This window comes from Nymphalis io, chromosome 20 (assembly GCF_905147045.1).
Source record: "Nymphalis io chromosome 20, ilAglIoxx1.1, whole genome shotgun sequence".
Taxonomy (NCBI): Eukaryota; Metazoa; Arthropoda; class Insecta; order Lepidoptera; family Nymphalidae; genus Nymphalis; species Nymphalis io.
In genome coordinates, this window is record NC_065907.1 from 5866202 (window position 1) to 5888888 (window position 22687).

General features: G+C 30.9%; 3 protein-coding genes across 3 annotated transcripts in view; 1 reads left to right on the plus strand and 2 right to left on the minus strand.

Annotated features, from left to right (window-relative positions):
• The window catches only part of LOC126776358 (glycoprotein 3-alpha-L-fucosyltransferase A-like), a 28385-nt gene extending 22527 nt beyond the window's left edge, over window positions 1-5858 (minus strand). The window contains exon 1 of the mRNA XM_050498819.1: window positions 5588-5858. The gene's annotated coding sequence lies outside the window, so the exon portion shown is untranslated. The remainder of the gene's footprint in view (window positions 1-5587) is intronic.
• Window positions 5859-7550: 1692 nt separating this feature from the next.
• Window positions 7551-9560, minus strand: LOC126776372 (peroxisomal biogenesis factor 3). The gene is made up of 2 exons (XM_050498847.1): window positions 9340-9560; window positions 7551-9105 (listed from the first exon to the last, which is right to left on the minus strand). Exon 2 carries the CDS (start codon window positions 8885-8887, stop codon window positions 7766-7768), a length of 1122 nt encoding a protein of 373 aa, XP_050354804.1. The 5' UTR covers window positions 8888-9105; window positions 9340-9560; the 3' UTR covers window positions 7551-7765.
• Window positions 9561-11439: 1879 nt separating this feature from the next.
• On the plus strand, window positions 11440-12335 carry LOC126776407 (proteasome assembly chaperone 2). The gene has a single exon (XM_050498904.1). It carries the CDS (start codon window positions 11567-11569, stop codon window positions 12308-12310), a length of 744 nt encoding a protein of 247 aa, XP_050354861.1. The 5' UTR covers window positions 11440-11566; the 3' UTR covers window positions 12311-12335.
• Window positions 12336-22687: the final 10352 nt, after the last annotated feature.

The following is a 22687-nucleotide window of genomic DNA, read 5'->3' on the forward strand; positions in this document are numbered from 1 at the left end:
AGGAAGATTAAGTAGTAATATCCAATAGTATTTTGGTCAGTACATATCATAGATACCTGATCCAATGTCTGTAGTATATACACATACATATAAAATACAGTTACTAGTCGAAGATTACAAAATTAAAAACGAAATTTTACGACTAAAAGAGTTTAGATAAACCTACAAAATTTCTAGTTACATTGATAAACTTATTAATTTTATCATAATACTATATAGGTAAATTCATTCTTTATATGATTCCTGAAAATACCGATTAGTTTATAAAAAAAATTAGGGCAGAGAAGCGACGATAACATTTATTTAGGTTTTTCGTCTATGGTATGTAAATACGTCTATGATAAGTTATAGTACATGTTAGATAAATATAACTACGTTAGTTTGGTAGATATGTGGAATGGTGAAAATATCAGATATAGGTGATAAACTAATAACATAGCTTCAATTTTCGTTTAGTTTAATTGTTGTATTGATTTAAGTTTTCTTTCTATTACCGAGTGGTTTTATTGTATTTATAAATAATAATATTGCCCACGTCATACGTGAAATCGATTTCTAGATATTGCAGACGTGTTTTTAAACTCTATCCATTCACAGTCGAATCGTGGTCGCTCAGCTCAAAAGGGATGGCCTGTGTCCTAGGCATATATTGAGAAGTTTAATAAGCTTTTAGGAGATGTTGTAGAATATTCAGTATAGATTAAACCTCGTCATCTAATGTTTTTTTGAGCGATTTTGGTCCCGGCGGCCATTCTCGTGATAGATTAACCAACTGCAACCAACGCAAACATACATAGGTACACTCTCGATTCCATTAATCTAAAAAATCGATGGGACACCAAATCGGATACGACGGGAAAGAGTTAAGCGCAGGCCCTTAGACTAAGGGTTTCATGTGCTTTTGGAGAAATGTTACCGAGAATTTTTTGACAGAAAATTCCATTAACTTTTTTACCGACCTGGGTTTGAACCCAGTGCCTCGAGGTTAGCGGCCATATAAGCTACTAGACCAACGTAGCAGTATCTTTATCGTTCAAACTAGGAATAAGTTTGACTAGACTAGATATTATGTTATGCTTACAGAATTCAGTTCTCTTTTTTTATAAGCAGTACATATTTTAAAATAAAGAAATCCCCACTGCTTCTGTCTGTCTGAATGCGATAAAGTCAAAAAACTACCGATTAGGTTTTCATAATGAACAGAGTAATTATTGAGGAAATTTAAGGTGTATAATTCATCAAAGTCAAAGTCAAAAATGTGGGAAAATCATGCCAACTGGGAACTTTATTGGCTTAGCTTTCTATTTAATAGTATTAAAACCACATACAAACAGTACAACAAAACAGATTTTACTGCATCTTTTTTCTTTTTCCCAATTTTATATACCGTAACCGTACCGTAACAGCCTGTGCATGTCCCACAGCTGAGCTAAAGGCCTCCTCTCCCTTTTTTGAGGAGAAGGTTTGGAGCTTATTCCACCACGTTGCTCCAGTGCCGGTTGGTGGAATACACATGTGGCAGAATTTTAATGAAATTAGACACATGCAGGTTTCCTCACGATGTTTTCCATTCAAGCACGAGATGAATTATAATTACAAATTAAGCACAAGAAAATTCAGTGGTGCTTGCCCGGGTTTGAACCCACGATCATCGGTTAAGATTCACGCTTTCTTACCACTGGGCCATTTTGGCATTTTATATATATATATATATAAATAAATAATGAACTTACCAAATTTAAATACAAATATCCTTTATTCTACTCGTGCGATGTCGGGGTGGGAGGCATTAGCTATTTATTGTATTGTATTTATTGTAATTGCGTTTAATACAAGCCTCGGCTAAAATTTAATGTTCGTTGTTCTTATAAATTTACAATAAGTATATAATACGACCTATGCCATACCACAAATAAATGCGACTTCTGTGTTATGTTTCATAATAATTCAAATAAATACTACGACTTTTATTGTATTAGTAAAACAACCTGCGTTATATATAAACTCGATAAAAACTGCTCATAAAAAATGTTAAAACATCTTTGTATTTAAAATTATCTGTAATGAAGCTCATCTGTCACTCGCTTTGAACAAAACGCATTTAGACACGGACGTATAATTCATTTATCTGACTGCCGTACCTATTCTGTAAAAACGGTCACGGCCTCACTTATGAGCGTTGTTTACTTAAACAATGTTGTGTCTTCTGTTTAGTGTGTCAATTTAAAAACAACAGAGAGATTTCAGAATCAATATTTAACTAAACAGCCGCTAAGCATCGTTTATAAGTAAGTTTCGTCGCTGTACATCTCACTCGTAAAACTGAAATGTTAATATCCAAATTTAATGTAATATGCTATTTATTACACGATCGTGTGGTGAGTTTAGGTACGTTTAATGTTTGTTTTTAGTCAATACTCTTACAGTATTAATACGTAGAAAATATTTTTTTCGAAACTTTTTGTTGAGGTAATAATTAAATTAAAAAATAATGTGCCTACTAAGTTTATTTACATATTTTTTTAGTTAGAAATGCCATTATAATTAGATAAAAAGTATATATTATAAACATGTTATTATTTAATACTACATAAAATCAGATTTAAGCCAGATTCAGAATCCCAAACTATTCCAGAACTAAATAATTCTACCCTCTTTTAAGCTACATCTAATCTGCAATTTCTAAAATTCATTCTCTGATCTGAAGTAAGTTTTGCTGAGGTGCAGTCACACAGGAAAATCCTAAAAAAATAGGGTTAAATACTGCATTTGGATGTAAATTCCTAAAACTATAGTTCAGGTTCTTATCCTTTAAAGTTAAGCGAAAGGTTTGAAATTTAAAATTATGTAATACGTGCTTGTCTCGGCACATTTGTAATTATTACGTACATACAAGTAAGTTAAAGCAATTTTTCGTAGTCTATTTTATGGAATGAATAAGTAAATTGTAGATGTTTCAATTATTTACAAAATCTGGTCAGACATGTAGATACTTAAAAAAAAGAAAAAGTGAAGTAACAGCCTGTGAATATCCCACTGCTGAGCTATGGCCTCTTCTCCTTTTCCGAGAAGAAGGTTTGGAGCTTATTCCACCACGATCCTCCAATGCGGGTTTGTTGGAATTCACTTGTGACAGAATTTCAGTGAAATTAGACACAAACAGGTTTACTCACGATGTTTTCCTTCACCGTCAAGCAAGAAATGAAATATAATCATAAATTAAGCACATGAAAATTCAGCGGTGCTTGCCCGGGGTCGAACCCACGATCATCGGTTAAGATTCATGCGTTCTAACCACTAAGCCACTTCGACTCTTTAAAACTTATTGATTCTTAAAGTATAGCGACTCGAGCAATGCGGGCTCAAACCCGGGCGGGCGGGAAAGTACCACTAAATTTTCTGTTGTTTGTAAATGTGCATAATTTGTGTTAATAAATTATCTTGTGTTCAGGGATGAGGGTAAACATCGTGAAGAAACCTACATGCGTCTAATTTTGCTGATATTCAGCGACTTGTGTATCTGTAAGATATTCGCTTTAGAGCAGCGTGGTGCTATTAACTCTAAAACTTTTACCTCAAAGTGAGAGGAGGCCACCAGTCTGCAGGACATTTACAGGCTGCAATACAAAAATATTTTATTCGGCATAGTTTAAATACCTATATCTGAAAAGACTAATATAATGTAAGCCTAATTAATTACTTATTAAGGATGGGCCATCAGTTTTATAAATTCTTGTGCTAATATTAAGCATTTAGTATATAATAGGATGTATTTTATAATCGTAAAAACAAATTGATACTATGAAAATCACCGCTAAATAAACAAAGTTATAATTTGTATTCTTTATTACCTCAATGTCCTAGATACTACTAATATTATAAAGAGGTAAATTCTATTTCTATTTTATTTTAGGTTATTCAATTGATATTGTAATTACAATCACATAATAGTTTATATTTTAAGGTAGGAGGTGAATATATAATATGTTGTATATTTTTAAAGATACATACATTTACGTATGTGATTGAACTGGTTATGTGATTTTAAATTTGAAAAAAAAGATGACATATTTTTGTACCAATAACTAAAAATTATAGATATATGATAACAACAAGATAATAACTTATATTTGTATTATAAGCAAACCCGGACTAGAGATACAAGGCCTCTAGGCACTTTGATATTTGAGTATGGTTCCATTCCGAGGTGGTTAGAGTGAAATTACATTATTTTTGGTTGGATGGGCCCTAGGCTTTTGCCTGTAGGTCTAGGCATAAGGGCCGGGGGTGATTTTAGGCATTTTTCGGACGTTTGCGCAGATTATCGTTGGATGTTTGAAGAACGCAAAAAAAGAGATCATGCTTGCAGTGCGGTTTATACAGGTGGAAAGCATATTACTTATATAATATGTGTGTAACGTCTTTTCTGTATAAACAAATTTCTCTTTATTTATAAAAATATTAGCCCGGAGAACGGCGAAGTTATACTTTTTTAAGATTAACTTGTTAACTTAGTTATAATATAAGTTATGAATTTTAATTTTGTGAGTAACGAGGCAGTTCATGATAGAAAATTATTATTTACAAAATTGAACTGAATACATTGACTATATTAAACAATATAATTATTACTTGTCTAAACTTTTCTAGCTTAAAAAAAGATACGTTAATCAACTATAATCACACTAATATTGTTATTAATGTGAAAATTTTGATATTTGTTACTCAATCATGCAAAAACGGCTGAACGGATTTGATGAGATTAAGAATAGAGATAGCTTAACACCTAGGCAGGCAACCTAACGCTCACGTGCGGGCGAAGCAGCGGGCGGAAGCCAATAATTATAAAGAAGACTAAACTGTGAAAATGTATTGGTAAAACTTACTAAATACGATGTGTGTATATATATATACATATATATATATACATATATATATATATATATATGTATATATATATATATGTATATATATATATACACACATCGGTTACATATATATATATATATATGTAACCAATCTTTTGATCAACTAGAATTTATGTTACCCAAAATGTTTAGATTAATAATGTTGAATACAAGCGTTGAATGACGATGTGGTTTCATAACTATAAACAGCTATGCAGAAGCATGCGAACGTTGTTTGAGTATCATAAACATATGGACTGATGGCGAGATATACCCACAATGATACGGATACTTTAGTGCTCAAATGTAATTATATTATGTGCAATGTTATGAATAAAAAAAGTATCGTTACTTTTATTTTATTTTATGAATCTATCAATAATAGGCACTTGTACAAATTGGATAAAAATAAGGTTTTTTTTTTTTTTAAATTAAGATAATATATTTGATTTCTGGAAGTATGATACAAATATTATATATACACATAATATATTTTGTAATATTTATTTTTGTATGATCGTTTATATACAAAAAAATAAACTATGAATTGTTTATATTGTACATGAAAACAAAAAAACTTGTTAAATTATTTTTTTAATGTTTACTTAATTTTATTTTCAATATATTCTATTTCCTACTAAATCTTAAATGACAAAAATGAATTTTATGAATGGACTTACATATTAACATATATCCTGGAAAAACTTCTTAGTTAAAAAAATATTCAATAGTTTTGTTAGATTATTTAGGTACTATTCACTGGTAGTATTTTATAACACAAAATTTTCACAATATAGTCGGGTGTGTGCACGTTTCACTGTTCATCGATAGAGGCGCGCGCTTGCCGCGTTTTGCGACGAGTTATTGGCGGCGCGCGGCTAAGTGCGCGCGCATTTCGTACCGTCTGCGGCATATCTCTGCATTGACGTGACGTACGCCGGCATTACTCGGACACCCCGCAAGACATGCTTGTTTCGAGTCTCGACATAATACTATCTGATTCCCATAGCTTGTCATTATAAAATTCAAATAATGTACTCAGTTTTACCTGAAGTTTATTCAGAAAATGCATTGAATTATTGTTTAACTTATACAGTGCTTATGAATGTTTACTACATTTTAATTGTAATAATTAATATTGTTGTTCATTCAAATGTAAATATAAACAGGAATTAGGTACCTATAAAGATTTTTACATTTAGGTTCTTGTTTGAAATTGTATTTTTTTCACAGTAAAAGTTAAATATATATACATCTCCACTACATTTCTATTGTATTGGTCTCTTAGTGCAAGCTCGTCTGGGTAGGTACCACCTACTCATTACATATTCTACCGCCAAACACCACATGTATATACAATACATGATATTGTTGTGGGTGAGCCAGTGTTACTACAGGCACAAGGGACATATATAATATATTAGTTCCCAAGGTTGGTGATGCATTAGTAATATGGGGGCTGGCAAATATTTCTTACAGTGCGAATGTCTATGAGCGGTTGTGATCACTTACAATCAGGAGGCCCATTTATCACCTTATTATTAAATAAATATTTAAATAGTTAAAGCCGAGATGGCTATCCACTAGGATAGGAACGTAGATCTTAACCGAAGATTTCCAGTTCAAATCTGGGCAAGCACTATTGAGTCTTGTGTGCTTAATATTTTACTTTACTTTTTTCATAATTCAACATTTATTTTATATTGTTATTTATTATTTTATATATTTAAATTTCGTTTTCGCACCTTCCAAATGTGCTGATGAGATTAAGGCTGGTAAGGTAAGAGTCTCGTATAACTCGGTTCAAGTAGCCCTTAGGTTCTTAACTTCCATAGTGTACTTAGTAACCTATAAATCTTTTAAACATTGACGTACTTAAATTAAATTAAATATGTTTTAAGCTGACAGTAAAAATACTGTTACAGACAACACATAACAATTTTATCAAATCATTTATTTTAAAATATTCATTCAATTTATACCTGTTATACATAATTATACTAGCAGCTTATCTCAACTTTGTATAGCTGAAATGAGAATTTTATTTGTTTTAAAGTTTGTTAAAAATCTATTCAAGCACATACATTATATCTTTTCAGAATAGGTACAGCCGTTTAAGAGTTACATAACTATAACATATTCATAGAAAAACAACTTGTTATTTTGTGAACATTCATACAGATGAGGAAGAGCACATCAGATGCAGTATTTTAAAAAACTGAATTTAGGATGTTTGTGAAGTGAAAAAAAAATTAAGCATTAGGAGTAGCACTTATGTTTAATATTGTAACAGTGTACAATCTCTTAAGAAGTTGCCAATTAGCTTCTAATGGTCGGCAAAACACAGGGTCGGCTTTAGATATTCATGCACTCATGTTTTCCTAGCAGCTTTAAGTCAGCTACACACACATTGCAATGGTTTGTTTTTCTAGAAGTTAAATTAATTCATTCATTCAATTTATATACACATACAAATGGTGTATTCCCATTATAGTTATCAAGAATATGTATGTATAAGCATTATACTTTTAAATTAAATTAATTTCTTAACAGATGTTCCATTGTATTTAACAATCACTGCTCTTAGGTCAAAGGTCGTATGCTGTTGATCATCTCTAGGTTTCTTTTAAATAATTTAACAAATAAATCATACATGTTTATTACTGACCCCAAATTGTGTAACACATAAATAAGAAAAAAATATTTTTATACCATCCCACAACAAGTGCAAACACTTCCATATTTATAAGCCAATGAATATAAATATAATTGCAAATTATATTTTACTCTATAATTTTTCCAAATAAAATTAACAGGTATTTTGTTTTACTTAAAAAAATCACATTATCAATATGTTTTTATGTATTGCTAAACACTTCATATACATTTGCACCCAGCACTTTTATCTTCTCATTTAATGTAAGCTGTTGTGTTAGTAAATCTGGAATGTTGGTATTACTTTTGCAAGTATTTTTTGTAATAAGCTCATTTATCACCGGCAAAAGCTTGACAAAGTGCATATCGAGTTTGTTTACATCAATAAATGGATCTGTACTGCCCCCCAATTTCAAGGCTCCATTCGTAATAACTTGATCTTCAATTACTTCTAAGTGATTCTTTTTAGTCGGTACCCATTTGGCTGTGAATAAATTTGCCACTTCATCGACAACAGTTGAGAAACTTCTACTAACTGTAGACATAGCAACTGACATTACTTCATCACTTTCCAAAATGTCCATTGTTTCTTTTACAATTGTATCAAATCTAGCATCATTTATTTCAGTATGGTTCACCAAATAATGTACCATCTTTTTAATGGGATCACCATCATTAGTATCTGTGCACAAAATTGTTTGTATGGACCAAAATACTTGTTCAACTTCTTGTAAAGTAATTTTCTTTTTTAACGAAATAGGCTCTACAACTCTTTTAACTGCTCTTTCTATTTGCCTGGCTAAATCTTCAACTCCTGGGCCGACAAAATGATGACAGAGAGACAGGTATTTTGCTTGTAGCTCACTGTCTATGAGAGGTTCATCTTCATGCATTGAATCTCTATACAGATAGCCACCAATTATATTCAATTGTACTCGTAGAGTAACATTTAGTATAGACAAAGCATATATTAAAACACAAATTCTAGTAAAAATCATTACTTTCATTTGTTCCCATAAAGCAAGTTTATTGTCAGGATTGTCTTGCAACTTTTGTATAATCTCTTCAGTGTTAAGTATACTTAAAATACTTTCAGAAACAATTTTCGATAATGAAAGTATGGTTTGATTACATGTTCGCTCTGTGCTTTCAAAGTGTTGTTTTTTACGAGTCATTTCAAAGAATTTTTTTGCTTCTTTTTCTTGCCATTCCCTAAGCCTTTTTTGAGCATAGCCCATAAGCAAATATAAAGAGCCAAACACTGCACCGGTAACTATAAATTTCCTCTTATGACGTTGTAAAAAGTTTTTAATCATAGAGAACATTTTTATGATTTTCTTACTCTTTACTACTACTGAAATTCAAGTGGTGCGTCAGAACGATATTTAGTTGTATTCATAAGCCTTTTCGTTATAAAAGTTGTAGAATCAATAAACCTTTCAACACAGTTCATAATGCATACTTCAGTCTTGGAATCCAAACGAATTGAAGGTCGACCCATACACGTATCCCAACACGTGTCTGTGAGTCCGTGCACTAAAACCTGAAAATAATACATTCAAAATTTAATGTGAGTATTGACAGATTGTTGAATAATTAAATCTAGAAATAAGAGCAAAGGTCGTGTAAACAATCTCGAAAATGTTATATTTGAATTATGAGCGAATACATTGAGGAGAATCTATACAGTTTAGAGTCAACATATCTAAAGAGGAAAAAAATGTTAGTTTTCCTATTCGCCTTTAATAATACTAAGGAAATATCAAATCATTGTTACCTGAAATCGTTGTTTTTGTGTTTCTGTCAGAATAAAGTCTTCAAACTGTGGATCTACACCTTGTGCTTCATTCATAATCAAACAAATATTTTGTAAATATTTTTTTCTATTGTTTTTAGACAAATATACTTTTCGAATTATTAATATTATATTATAGTACAGACGCAATCAGTGCCGCATAATTTAAGAGAAAAGACTTGTCAATTTGACAAATGTCAGAACTCAGAAGTCCGAACTTGAAAGTAGTAGGAGATGTTAGTGATGTAATATGTGCGATGAACACATATAGACATATGCTATTCAGTATTCTAAGGTATAATTACAGTACGTTTATAGTTGTTACATAGTTTCTACTCATCATCATTATTCGTAATCCGTAACAACCTGTAAATATCCCACTGCTGGGCTAAGGCCTCCTCTCCCTTTTTGAGGAGAAGGTATTGAGCTCATTCCACCACGCTACTCCAATGCGGGTTGATGGAATACACATGTGGCAGAATTTCAGTGAAATTAGACATGCAGGTTTTCTCACGATGTTTTCCTTCACCGTAAAGTACGAGATGAATTATAATCACAAATTAAGCACATGAAAATTCAGTGGTACTTGCCCGGGCTTGAACCCACGATCATCAGTTAAGATTCACGCGTTCTTACCACTGAGCCATCTCGGCATCATCATTAAACGCTTCAAAATTTGAAACCGAATGATCTCATATCATATGTGTATCTCCTATACGTTACATTGGCAGAATATTTTGCGCTCAAATAGCGCTAGAAAAGGAAAAAAAAGAAAAGTCAAGTAGGCATTATTTACAAAATTGAGGGAGTGTTGTAGGATCACTTACACTTACCATGCGTTTTATGCTAAGTAAATACAACCGATTTCTTTATTTTAAATTCTTATTAATTACATTTAATGATAGTCTGACTAATAAAAGCAAATATTTAATAAATAATAAAAGATCAATTGAACCCACCAAATCGTGATAAAGTAAAAAAACATAAATCAAATCTGTATATTTTAACATTTCATAATAAAAAAAACTTTAAAACATACCTAAAAGAGGACATTAAAACAATGGCGTAAAGAGGTGTTTAAAGCCAAAATAATTAATGGTAGATATAAAATATAGCTATGCATAATAATATAAGAATGTTTTAAAATACCAATTAAGATGAAACACTTTTATTTTATAGTGTAACCACATTACAATCCAAGCTCTTCTAAGCACTGTGTGACAAACGAAAGCACATTTTTTTATTGTTTTTTCAATATATTCTATTTGAACAATATGATCCTTTTTAAATAACTCATATCAAAACTCTAACAAAGAGTATATGTATAAAGAAAAATCTAATAAAAATTTATTTTTATTGATGTATATTTGATGGGTATTTTTTTTATTATTTATTAGAAATTATAAATAAATATATGTTGGTATAATAAAAATTAGTCGTTTCCTTTATAAAATAAATTTTCTTTAAATCATAATAATATATAAAAACGACGTACGTATAGATAGATATATAATAGATTTTTCACATCAAAACTTAATGGTAAATTTGGCATTGTTGTTTTCAACGTCATGCCTTAATACTTATGCGATTAAATGAAGTAGCTGAGCGGTAAGCAGGTGTGTGCTATTACTTTCGACACACTTGGATCGGGTGCGGACTTAGAAATCTAAGGCCACAAGACACTTTGACTTTTCAGGCTCCCATTCAGGAACAGTTGGTGATCAGCAGAGTCCTCTCTAAGGTTAAATTCGGAGCGGACTTGGATGGATAACGTAAAGTATATTATAATCTACATTAAAAGTTTTAAGCTTGGGCATAATTATATCAACCGATACCTCCTTACCGATTTCAGCCATAGTCAATAATCTCAAGAGAGATTAGCCAACTGTGATAGAAAAACCCAATAACATTTTATTGGCCCGACTTGGGATTTGAACCCAAGATTTCGAAATTTGCCGCCTGTATAAATTTATATCTAGTTACAAGACCAGCGAGGCAGTCCATTATATTATCTATGCCATATCATTCCTTCTATCAAACTTGAAAAATTGCTTTGTTTTGACGTTCTTGTTTTCTAATGTCAATGTGTCAAATTTTATGTCAAAATCAATATTAAAAAATCATTCAATTAAACAGTTTTATATTATTCTTAATAATTTAATCCATTCTCGAAATACTTATATGAAATAAATAATAAAAAAAAACAAATATGGATAAGAGTAGCATATGGAAATTTTGTGATGAGAATCCCCTAAATGAATATACCTTAATAGTTCCAAGTGTTGCTGTTGGAAATGTCGGTCAACTTTCATGTGACTTGCTTATTTCTTCATTAAGTATGACAAAAATAGCATCAGTCTACAGCACAGCACAAATTCCTGTTATAGGATATGATCCATACAATTTAAAATCTGGATGTCTTTCAACTTCCTGTGAAATTTATAAGTCTGATTCTAAAAAAGTATGTGTCTTACAACTGAAATCGCCGCTTATTTTTAAATACGCAAAGAACTTCCTAGAAGAGGTTATAGAAACATTCAAAGAGAAATATGTAAAGGATGTGATCATTTTATCTAGTAGTTATGCTCACGAAAAGAAACATATTCTTAGTTCACCATTTAGATATGTGATAAGTGAAGGAAGTACATATGAAGGGAAGATAAAGAATGCAGATATAGTGAAACATGAAGGTGATATTGGAGCATTAAAAATTTTTGGTGGGGGCTTTGCATCGCTACTTTATAAAATATGCCAAGAAAAGAATTTACCTTGTTTAGTGTTGTACAAATATTGTTCAGAAGGTGACAATATACCTGATGCTTATGACATGATTAAAATATTGATGAATGTGTATCCTTTGTTTTCTGAAGAAAAGGACTTGTTCTCGCAATTAAAACAACCTGTCTCTTGGACGTTACTCTTTGGTAGACCTCCACCTCAAAATGTTTACTGAATATATGATTTTTATTTTCATAATATTTTCTGTTTTATTGTTATAGCCCACTCTTATATTAATTATTATGTTTTTTGTTTAGGTAAAGCTGAGATGGCCCAGTGGTAAGAACGCGTGAATCTTAACCGATGAACGTGGGTTCAACCCGGGCAAGCACCTCTGAATTTACATGTGCTTAATTTCTGTTTATAATTCATCTCGTGCTTTTCGGTGAAGGAAAACATCGTGAGGAAACCTGCATGTGTCTAATTTCATCGAAATTCTGCCACATGTGTATTCCACCAACCCGCACTGGAGCAGCGTGGTGGAATAAGCTCCAAACCTTCTCCTCAAAAAAAAAAAAAAAAAGGGAGAGGAGGCCTTAGCCCAGCAGTGGGACATTAACAGGCTGTTACTGTACTGTATCTAATTATAGTATTTTGAAAAAAGGTGAATGTATGTTTATGTTATATATATATATCCTTATTATGAGTAAAATGTAAAATTTAAAGATGGACATTTTGTCAATCAAAAAATATAAATTAGGTGACCTTTTACATTATTTCTCTACTGTAAAGAAAATAATAAATTGACATTTTGACTAAATTTCCATATATTCCTAGGGAAAGTGAACATACCTACAAAAAGATCTGCAAAGATATTTAACATTTAAAAATACATTAAAATGTTACATCAAACAAACCTTTAAAAACTAGCCACATTTCTCAATATAAGATCAAATTGATTTTTATATGGGGTATTTAATTTACTATGTAATTTAATGTATGCCAGTTTTTCTGGGCAGAATCTACATTTTAAACCAGCTGTTGCTTAACATTTGCTATACCGTTTTAAAATGAAAATTCAAAAGCACTTGTACAGGACTACTAAAATAAAATATATTATAATTTTTGATTGATTACTAGATCTATATCTTGTCATTGAATATTATGTGTATGTTCAGTGTGCCTAATGCAAATTTTTTTGCTTATTCGATAGCATTGACGTTAACTGCCATCTTGGACTTCCGATTATAGTCACTAGATGGCGATGTTTCAATTCCATACAAATCGCAGTTAACGTCAACGCTATCAAATAAGTAAAAATACTTGCACTAGTAAGCTCACTATTTTGACTACTACTACTATTCCTACTATGAAGCTATTTGAGTGTCTCTGTCCATTTCACATATTAAGATAGTGTTTCCAACTTGATCTAGTGTCTAATATTATGTACAAATAAAAGCAGCAAACTGACGTATTTTTTCCATTTCTATAAATTAAGGCTAAATATTCCTGTCCAAATGCCTTAGTGACTAAACATTTATAAATAATGTTATGTAAAGTTGATTCCGTATCAAGCACGGTTGAAAATCCATTTATAATTATTGATTTACAATTGGAATGTAATTAGGTCTGTATATAATGTTTTTTGAAATATATTCACTTGAACAATATCGTTTATTTTTAAAAAATATGACAATAGTTGGAGATAATAAAAAAATATAATGATCGAAATCTTACTTATAGAGTACTTTTTTCTAAAAATCTTTATGTTATATATTCTCTTTAGAATGAATAGTTAATAAGGTGCAGCGTGCTGAATTCTATACTGGCACACTTACCATAGGGAATAGAGACGTGTCAGGCATCGAAAGTAAGCGACTTCTTTTTGGGTTTATCGTGTTCAATGATTTCTGACTTCTAATAATCATTATTTATTATATCTCATTTATAAAGTTTTACCATCGAGTTTTGAAAATCAAAAAAACAACGAAAGTATGAATTATGGAGAAAGTCTAGTCGATCGATTTCAGATCGTAATTATCTAATTCTTTACCAAGTATAGAGGCAGTGGTGAAATCGGCGGCGGGGGCAAGAAGAATGTGGGCAATAGATACATTATACGAGAATCTCCATAAGTTTTAAAAACTTTTTTCATAAATTGGCTATTTTTTATTTATAAAAAACCTAGTATAGAACATATAACTTTAATATGGCAGAACTACCTGGTTTAGATACCATATTACTGTAGACTTTATCTACTTAATATACATTTATGAAAAATATTAAATAAATATTTTATTATTATATGTAAGTGTAATAAATACGGTAGTAATAGTATAAGTATATCTGTGATAACTTTTTTTTAATTTACAAGATTATTTTAATAAAATTTTCATGTGTACAAAACGTACTAGGTTAACATACCTACTTAAAATTAGTGTATACGGCGATGCCCTTTTAACCGCGAGACCTTTGGCCTATCTCGGTTGATTTATTTAATAACTTAAGCTGAATGTCTTTTTTTTATAAGAACGTACGTTCAACAATGTACTATAATTATTTAAGCTTTGTCAATATCGTTAGTATCGCGAGTGTCCGTTTTAACAATTTTAGCAAAATAACACTGGAGGACGGCAAAAGTGCAGTTACCATATATCTAAACACATGCAGGATGATATTTGTCCTCTTTGAAGCTTAACTTATTTAGTTTGGAAATGGACATTCATTTACCCAATTAATGCCCATTTGTTTTTGTCGTCTGTTTTAAGCTTTATTATCCTGCAGCTTCCACATTTCACCTAAACGAATAAATGTGTTTGATGACGAATTTCACTGTTTAACTGTTTATTTTGTTGACATTGTAATCATTTACAATAATATTAATCGGAAATGCGATATAAATACAAGGTCAAGTAAAGAAAAAAAATTAGTCAAAGAAAAAACAACAAAATAAATAGAGCACCAATTAAAATTAATTGTTGCTCTATTTATAGAAAAGTGATTATATTAATAAAATTTATTTATAATATTTTTGATATGAATAAATGACCGTTTCGGATCAAATTAATTAATTTCACAAACTTATTTTAATGGTGTAGAATAACTTAATAATTTTTATAAAAAATTTTGGTTTAACAAATGCTAAAATCTGCGACTCAGCTGGGCAAGATAAGTAGCATCATTATTTACGTGGAAGCATAAAATGTGTTAGCTCGTAGCTGTGAAGCTTCAGCGAGACCGACGCAAGTGTTATAAATAGCCTGTTATCGTCTAAGCAATAACTCTTTTATGGCGTCATAAAAAAGAAACGCTTTCTATTGGATAAAGAGATTTCTATAAACGACCGCAAAACTTAGGCACTTTACTTTTTAAGAGAACAAGTGCGATTTGTACTTTTTGTTTGTTGTTGTTTCTTCTTCAACACTTATTATTTATTTTTACCAACATTTATGTCTATTTTTTATTATTATAAGAATCTCTATATACTATCATTTTGATACTCCTGACAAAATATACGATGTTTTTTTTAATTTACCATTTTGAAGAAACAAACATATTTTACCATAGTTGTAAAAAATATTTTTTAAGTTATCTAAGTAATATTATATTAGGTCCTTACATATGTAATTAGTGTTTTGTCCTACTGACCACTTTGATCTGAAATATCTCCTCTTTGGTTAAGAATTCAAATTTATAAATACATTTAGCTGGTACATTTGAGTTTTGAAAACAGTCATTTATTTGTTTTTTCCTCATTATTTTTTTCTTTGGCGTCGCTTATTACCGCACAATGGAAAACATGAAATATCGGTATATTTACGAGTACGAGTTCTACCGTGGCACCAGTGCTGCAGAAACAGCTCGAAGGATTAATGATATGTACGGCGCTGGTGTTGCAAAAGAAAGCACGATACGTTTTTGGTTTCAACGAATTCGTTCTGAAAATTCGACCTTCAGAACCAATCCAGTGGACGGCCGGAGACCAAAGTGGAAAATGAAGAATTAAAGGCTATTGTGGAAGCGGATCCATCACAAAGCACTTCAGAGATAGCTGTAGGCTTCGGCGTAAGTGATAAAACTGTATTAATCCACTTGAAGCTAATCGGGAAAGTAAAAAAACTTGAACGATGTGTACCTCATGAATTGAGTGAATCGAACATGCAAACACGCGTCGACTGCTGTGTTACTTTGCTCAACCGACACAATAATGAAGGAATTTTAAACCGAATCATTACTTGTGATGGAAATTGTATACTGTACGATAGTCGGAAGCGCTCGTCGCAATGGCTGATCCCTGGAGACTCAGCCAAATCCTGCCCTAAATGAAAATTGTCTCAGAAAAAGTTACTTGTGAGAGTTTGATAAACTAGCGCCGGTGTCGTTCACTACAGCTTTCTAAAATCTGGCTAAACGATTACTGCAGATATCTATTGTCAGCAACTGCAAACCATAAAGGAAGAACTAGCTGCTAAACAACCGAAATCGGTCAATCGCTCTAGGCCACTGCTGCTTCACGACAATGTAAGACCCCACATTGCACAACAAACAACCACTAAGTTAGATGAGCTACAATTGGAATGTCTGCCGTACTCCCCGGACCTTGCCCCAACAGATTACCATTTTTACTGGAATTTGGACAACTTTTTACAAGGAAAAAAATTCAACTCCGATGCGGCGTTCCAAACCGCTATCAAAGAGTTTATTGATTCTCGCCCCTATGGTTTTTTTAGTAAAGGGATCAATGAACTACCTATGAGATGGCAAAAGTGCATAGATAACTAAGATTAATTAAATATATTTTACAAAAAAAAAATTTAGTTTATATTCCTCCCATACAAAACGCTAATTTCATATGTATCTAATATATTTTCATTTAAACGTTGCATAATATTGGAGATTAACAATACCACTAAATAACAATCATTTATTGTTTTATATAGTGGTATTAATAAATCAACAGTCCATTTCGATTGTGATATAAACGTAATCCCAGCTCGGAGAACGCTGATTCTCTACATGTTAATATTCAGGCGGTGTGATCCGATTTGTGTTGGAAGCGCTTGTAATAGCCGAATTAATATTTCGCTTACACCTGCCTGGCTTATAAATAAATTAAATAATTGATATTGAATATTAATATAAGAATTAAAAAGTTTTTTTTGTTAACTGAATAAGGTGATAGTATAATAATATTATTTTATGTTACTTGGCAGTAAGAATCGCATAACATTTAGTCTGTAATATCTTTGTTCAATACAGTTACAATTCAAAAGAAAAAAGGGTTCTATTGTACTCATTAAAATTCATTACGTTCGAGCAAAGGAAGAATTACTAACGACTGACCCGAAAGCTTCAATTACATAAGAATGAGACGCTTGTTTCTAAATAATATAACAAATAAAATTATGTGATACTAGTATTCTTATCACCCATTCAAATTCATAATTTAATTTGCCTATATTTTTTTAACTAACACATTAAAATAGACGCGTAATTTTTTGCAGGTTATCTTAACAATAACACTGTTTATTTCTATATTTATTGCACATTAGTTGCCTGTCCCGACGTCGTTTGGGTAAAATAAAGATTTAAACTCACAATTATTTTTTACCAGAGATTTGAAAGAAACGAGAGGGGTGAGAGGCATGATCCCCAAAATGTGAAAGATTCTTTGTTTTCAACATTCATAATATTTTCATATTATCATTTATAAACCGACAGATTTCAATATATAATGGTAAGCTAATAAAAACACAGTGTATAAAAAAACACTTAGATAATACTGGAACTTAATTGTGGTTAAATATTGTTTTAAAATATCACATTAATAAATAGCTGGATGTGCCCCGCTATGTCGTAATTTCATAGTATTCTTTTCAGAAAAAAAAAACCAAATGAACCACTACATAGACAAATTATAATTTTTTAAAACTTTAGCTTAAAGTATAAGTACATACTTCTTTGTTATTGAGGAAAAATTGTGTGATGTTATGAACTCTTTATATAAAATTAATACTTGAATTATTCGTTTTATTCTGTAGGAAGAGGTTAATATTCATATTTATAAAATATATAATTTTATAAAGTATAAATAAAATGTGTTTAACCAGAGATACATCAATATTAGCATAAAGTGCTCCCATTTATATTCCGCAACTGATGATTGCTTCTCCGATAAGAAATGTTGATGACGTAGATTGACGTATCGTCGCTCATTTTGGGGTAAAAAATGAACAGAATATTGTTGAAAACCTTTGGTATATTTAGCGTGTTATATAATAAAGAATACAATCTATTACGAGTAAACTGCATAGTGTATGCATAGATTAATTGTAATACATAATATATAAAATAAATCTTCATAGTTCGATAGTATTGCTTAGCTTTATATGGCATTCTATAAATAATGAGCTAGACTGGTAGAGATTTAAGATAGCTTGCAAAGGCTGGTTTTGAAAGGCAGTTTATATTTAAATGAACGTGTAAATCGTTGATTTAGAAATATAGACGATGATATTGAATGATGATGAAAAGTATTCGAAAAGCATCGATTGCATTCGATAGTGGTAGAAGTATGGATCATCTCAATTACTTCATCTAAATGCCCGAACATTATGATACATCAAACTTAATTCACTATGGTATACTTACTGCTTCAAATACATATTTGATTTTACCACAATCGTCTCTAGTTAATATAGAAATAAGAAGAAAGGTTCACGCTGCCTGAATGCAGGTATTATACTCTGCAACATGTGTGGAATAATTTTATCTAAAAATGCAAGTTCCTTATTTTATTTAGAGCACAAAACACAAATTTCGTAAGTGTATGTTTAAAATTAACTTCAAAATACCCACCTATTAAACTTATTAACACTTCCTTATTACCTAAAACATAGTACTTTAGATGGAATGGTGAATTTAATTGTACACATTATGTAACCTCTGTTCTCAAGTAAGTGACTATAATATGTCTTATTGTCTTTAAACCTAAACCTTATTAAGCACACGAAAACTCAGTGAAAACCCACTACCTTCGGTGTATCCAATTATACAAACCACAGGGTACTTTTGGCTCAATTTTGTAATACTTGACGGCGACTGTTATAAGTTATTTATAAAAATAATGCTACATTTTTATGTGTTAAGTAAAAGTGTAACTTAACGTAAGATCGGTGTCTACTAAGTCGTATCTTGTAATTGCATTAGCTACCCGCGCCGACTGTCGCCTGATTAAACTGCTTTCGCCCTGATTACGACTCCATTACGTTTTAAAGTCACCGCCCTGTCTCCCTTCTATTTTCCCTGAATTACTCGTGTAATCCCAGAAATGTCCTATTTATCCAGTTTGAACTTCTATATTTATTTAACTTCTAGATTATCACATTGGTTTTCATGTAAAATTAATTTGTATCGGTGATAGAAGAATAAGATTTTTTTAATTAAGTATATTTAATATATCTATATATATTAATTTTTTTACCTATATTCAAAAAAATAACTAACAATTCTATTACAAATTCAATACATTTTAAAATGCACACTATATGCATGTCTACATCTGTATTAATTATTATTATTTAATATTTAAGTAGATATATGCCTACTTCAATATTACAACGAAATAAATTAACGATTTCTAAGTTGTAACAAGTGTTGTAGGTTGGTATTCTCGCGGTGTCACAGTTCGCGCGGAGTGTGAACGACAAGTATAATTATTGTTCAACGTAACAAGTTACGTCAACCAAACTTTTAATTGGTTTCATATGTTTTGATTTTAATATTTTTTATAATAACAGAAATACATTTTTATTTTGTTAAATTCAAAGTACTGGTAGAATATAAATAGCATGTATTTCAGTATAAAATAACGGTATTTAATTTATTTATTGAATTAATGTGCTTAATGGTTCTAATAAAATATATTCGATACAAGGCTTACAAAATAATCAGTAGATATTCGTGTGAAAATTACGTTGGCCGTCGTTATTTGGCTTCTTTAATTTCCTGGAGTGTATTACCTTAATATATGTATATGTAAACGTGTATTCAAAATCAAAATGCTTTATTCAACATTGAAGTATTACACTTGCTTATTGATAGTCAAACCAGAAACTACCATAGGTTCGGAAAAGAAACAACCAGCCCTGAGAAGAACCAGCGAAAGAAACGTAGCGGGTTTTTTTATATATATCATGTTTCGTTTACAAAAAAAAAAAACGAAATAGCCATGTGGCGATCGTCTCGTTCCCAAGGTGTGCGTTATCCATACATTCATTAATTGTATAATAACCTTTAGGACGCAAGCGTTCCTTTACAAAAATTTTTAATTTAGCAACTGAGGCATTTTAAATTTCTGAGATCCTGTTGTAGAACCGTATACATTGCCCCACGAAAGAGTTACTGACTCTATGCAGTCGAGTAACGGGAGTAATTAATTTGTGTTTGTTCCGTGTACCAATGTTATAAGTATCGAATTTTCACAAAATCATTAATATTTTTCCGTACATATGTATATGTAAAAATATAGACGATAGCTATGTCGATTATCAACTAAATATAAAATTAATAATAGCATAATGATGATAGACTGTGATAGATCTGAAAAAGAACTGCTACTTTGTATTTTTTATTTCTATTATAAACAAATATCAATATGTTTATATGACCTACTACTACTACTATTTGCGTTTATTTAAAAAAAAAAACTATTAATAATATGTTGACATTATTTTCATTTTTGAAATATAAAATCCATTAAAAACCATTTAAGCATTCGTTAAAAAAAATCATTACTATTTACTAATTGATTTAAATGTTTCCACACAATAATGGGTACCCTTGATTCGATTAACTATAAAGCTTTCAGAAATAAATAAATACGAATTCAAGCAAGTCATTAGTGACTAGCGCGTAAATGAGCCGTAACAGCCTGTGAATGTCCCACTGCTGGGCTAAAGGCCTCCGCACCTCTTTTTGAGGATAAGGTTTGGAGCTTATTCCACCACGCTGCTCCAATGCGGGTTGGTGGAATACACATGTGGCAGAATTTCAGTGAAATTAGACACATACAGGTTTCCTCACGATGTTTTCCTTCACCGTCAAGCACGAGATGAAATATAATCACAAATTAAGCACATGAAAATTCAGTGGTGCTTGCCCGGGTTTGAACCCACGATCATCGGTTAATCTCGGCTTTTCGGCGTAAATGAGCGCTATTATCTAATATTTTCGATGAATAATATGGGAAGTTTGGATTCGGAAATTGCCAATTAATGTATCCCCCTACCATTTTCCTCCACCCTCATACCAGTACCCCGATACTTTTTCGAAAGATTTATTTATCACGTCCCAGAATATATTACACTTATTTGTAAATCATTATGTTTAGTCTCCCGCAATGCGGATTTGTGACTGTTCACATAATTAAAATTCAATCGGAATGTGTCATCTTTTGTAATTCATTTGGTTTCAGTATTACTGTTAAGAATATTTGCAAATTTTCAATTTCATAAGTTTATAATATTCGATAGTAGCAATGTTATGGTACGAAAAATAATAATTATAAAAAAATGCCTTTTATTACTCGTAACTTTAACGGTACATTATATATGTACAAATAGTAATATAATTGCCATAAAATAATTTGTAATCTTTTAAGCACAAAGAAAGAAAAAAAGTTAAAATTGTGATTAATAGTGTCTGTGCTAGCAAAATAAGAGATAATCATCCACTCAATTGCCACGCAATCCACTGAGTGACAGCTTGTTGCTATTAACATGATATTGATAAACTAAGTTACATTAACGAATCGTTACGTTAACACACGATCTACGAACATGTCTATTTTTGACAGCGCAATTATTACTACATTGAATATGTACACAGCAATGTGCACAAAACAACGACATTGTGTCGTATTATGAGAGAATAAGTACAACCACTGGGGTTCACAGCATCTCGGTCTCTACGGCAGTCGCCTACGTGACGTAGCTGAAAGCGCTACGCGTTTAGCTACGTCGTAGCGTTTTATAATACGCGTTTTACGGGTTTGTGTAAAACTGTCTGATTAATAGAAACAAATTATAGTGGTTGTATCATTGTGATAAATAGATTTGGTAATTTTTAGTTTGTATTACCAGCAGCATAATAGATATTAACAAACTTTGATTTCAATTGTACAAATTGAATATAATAATGTCATTAGAAAAACTCTAAACCTATCTTTTTATATTTTTGTTTAAAACCATTCTAATTAGTATTGATTTTATTGCGGCTGAGAGAGAATTATTATTTCAGCTAACGTCGGCGACGAGAGACTGAATTGGAAAATTGAAGAAATCAAATATTGTTTTTATATTCATTTGATCATTTAATTAGTCATCAATTTCGTTATTTTGGTACCAGATTTTGCATATTCATTTTTAGATTCAGTAATAGAAAAGAAAAAACTTTAATTCAATAATGTTATAAAATTAAAAAATATATATATTTTTTGCTGGATTTATTCATTTCATATCATACAATATTTTCAAAGATAAAAGATTTTTAAATTTCTAACAGACAAAGAGCATTTAATATTTTATTTTATTTTATTAAAGGGCAAACCCAA

What these genes read in the sequence shown, in the direction of transcription:
- LOC126776407 (XM_050498904.1), top strand. Translation starts at nt 11,567, where the DNA reads ATGGATAAGAGTAGCATATGGAAATTTTGTGATGAGAATCCCCTAAAT.
- LOC126776372 (XM_050498847.1), bottom strand. Translation starts at nt 8,887, where the DNA reads ATGTTCTCTATGATTAAAAACTTTTTACAACGTCATAAGAGGAAATTT.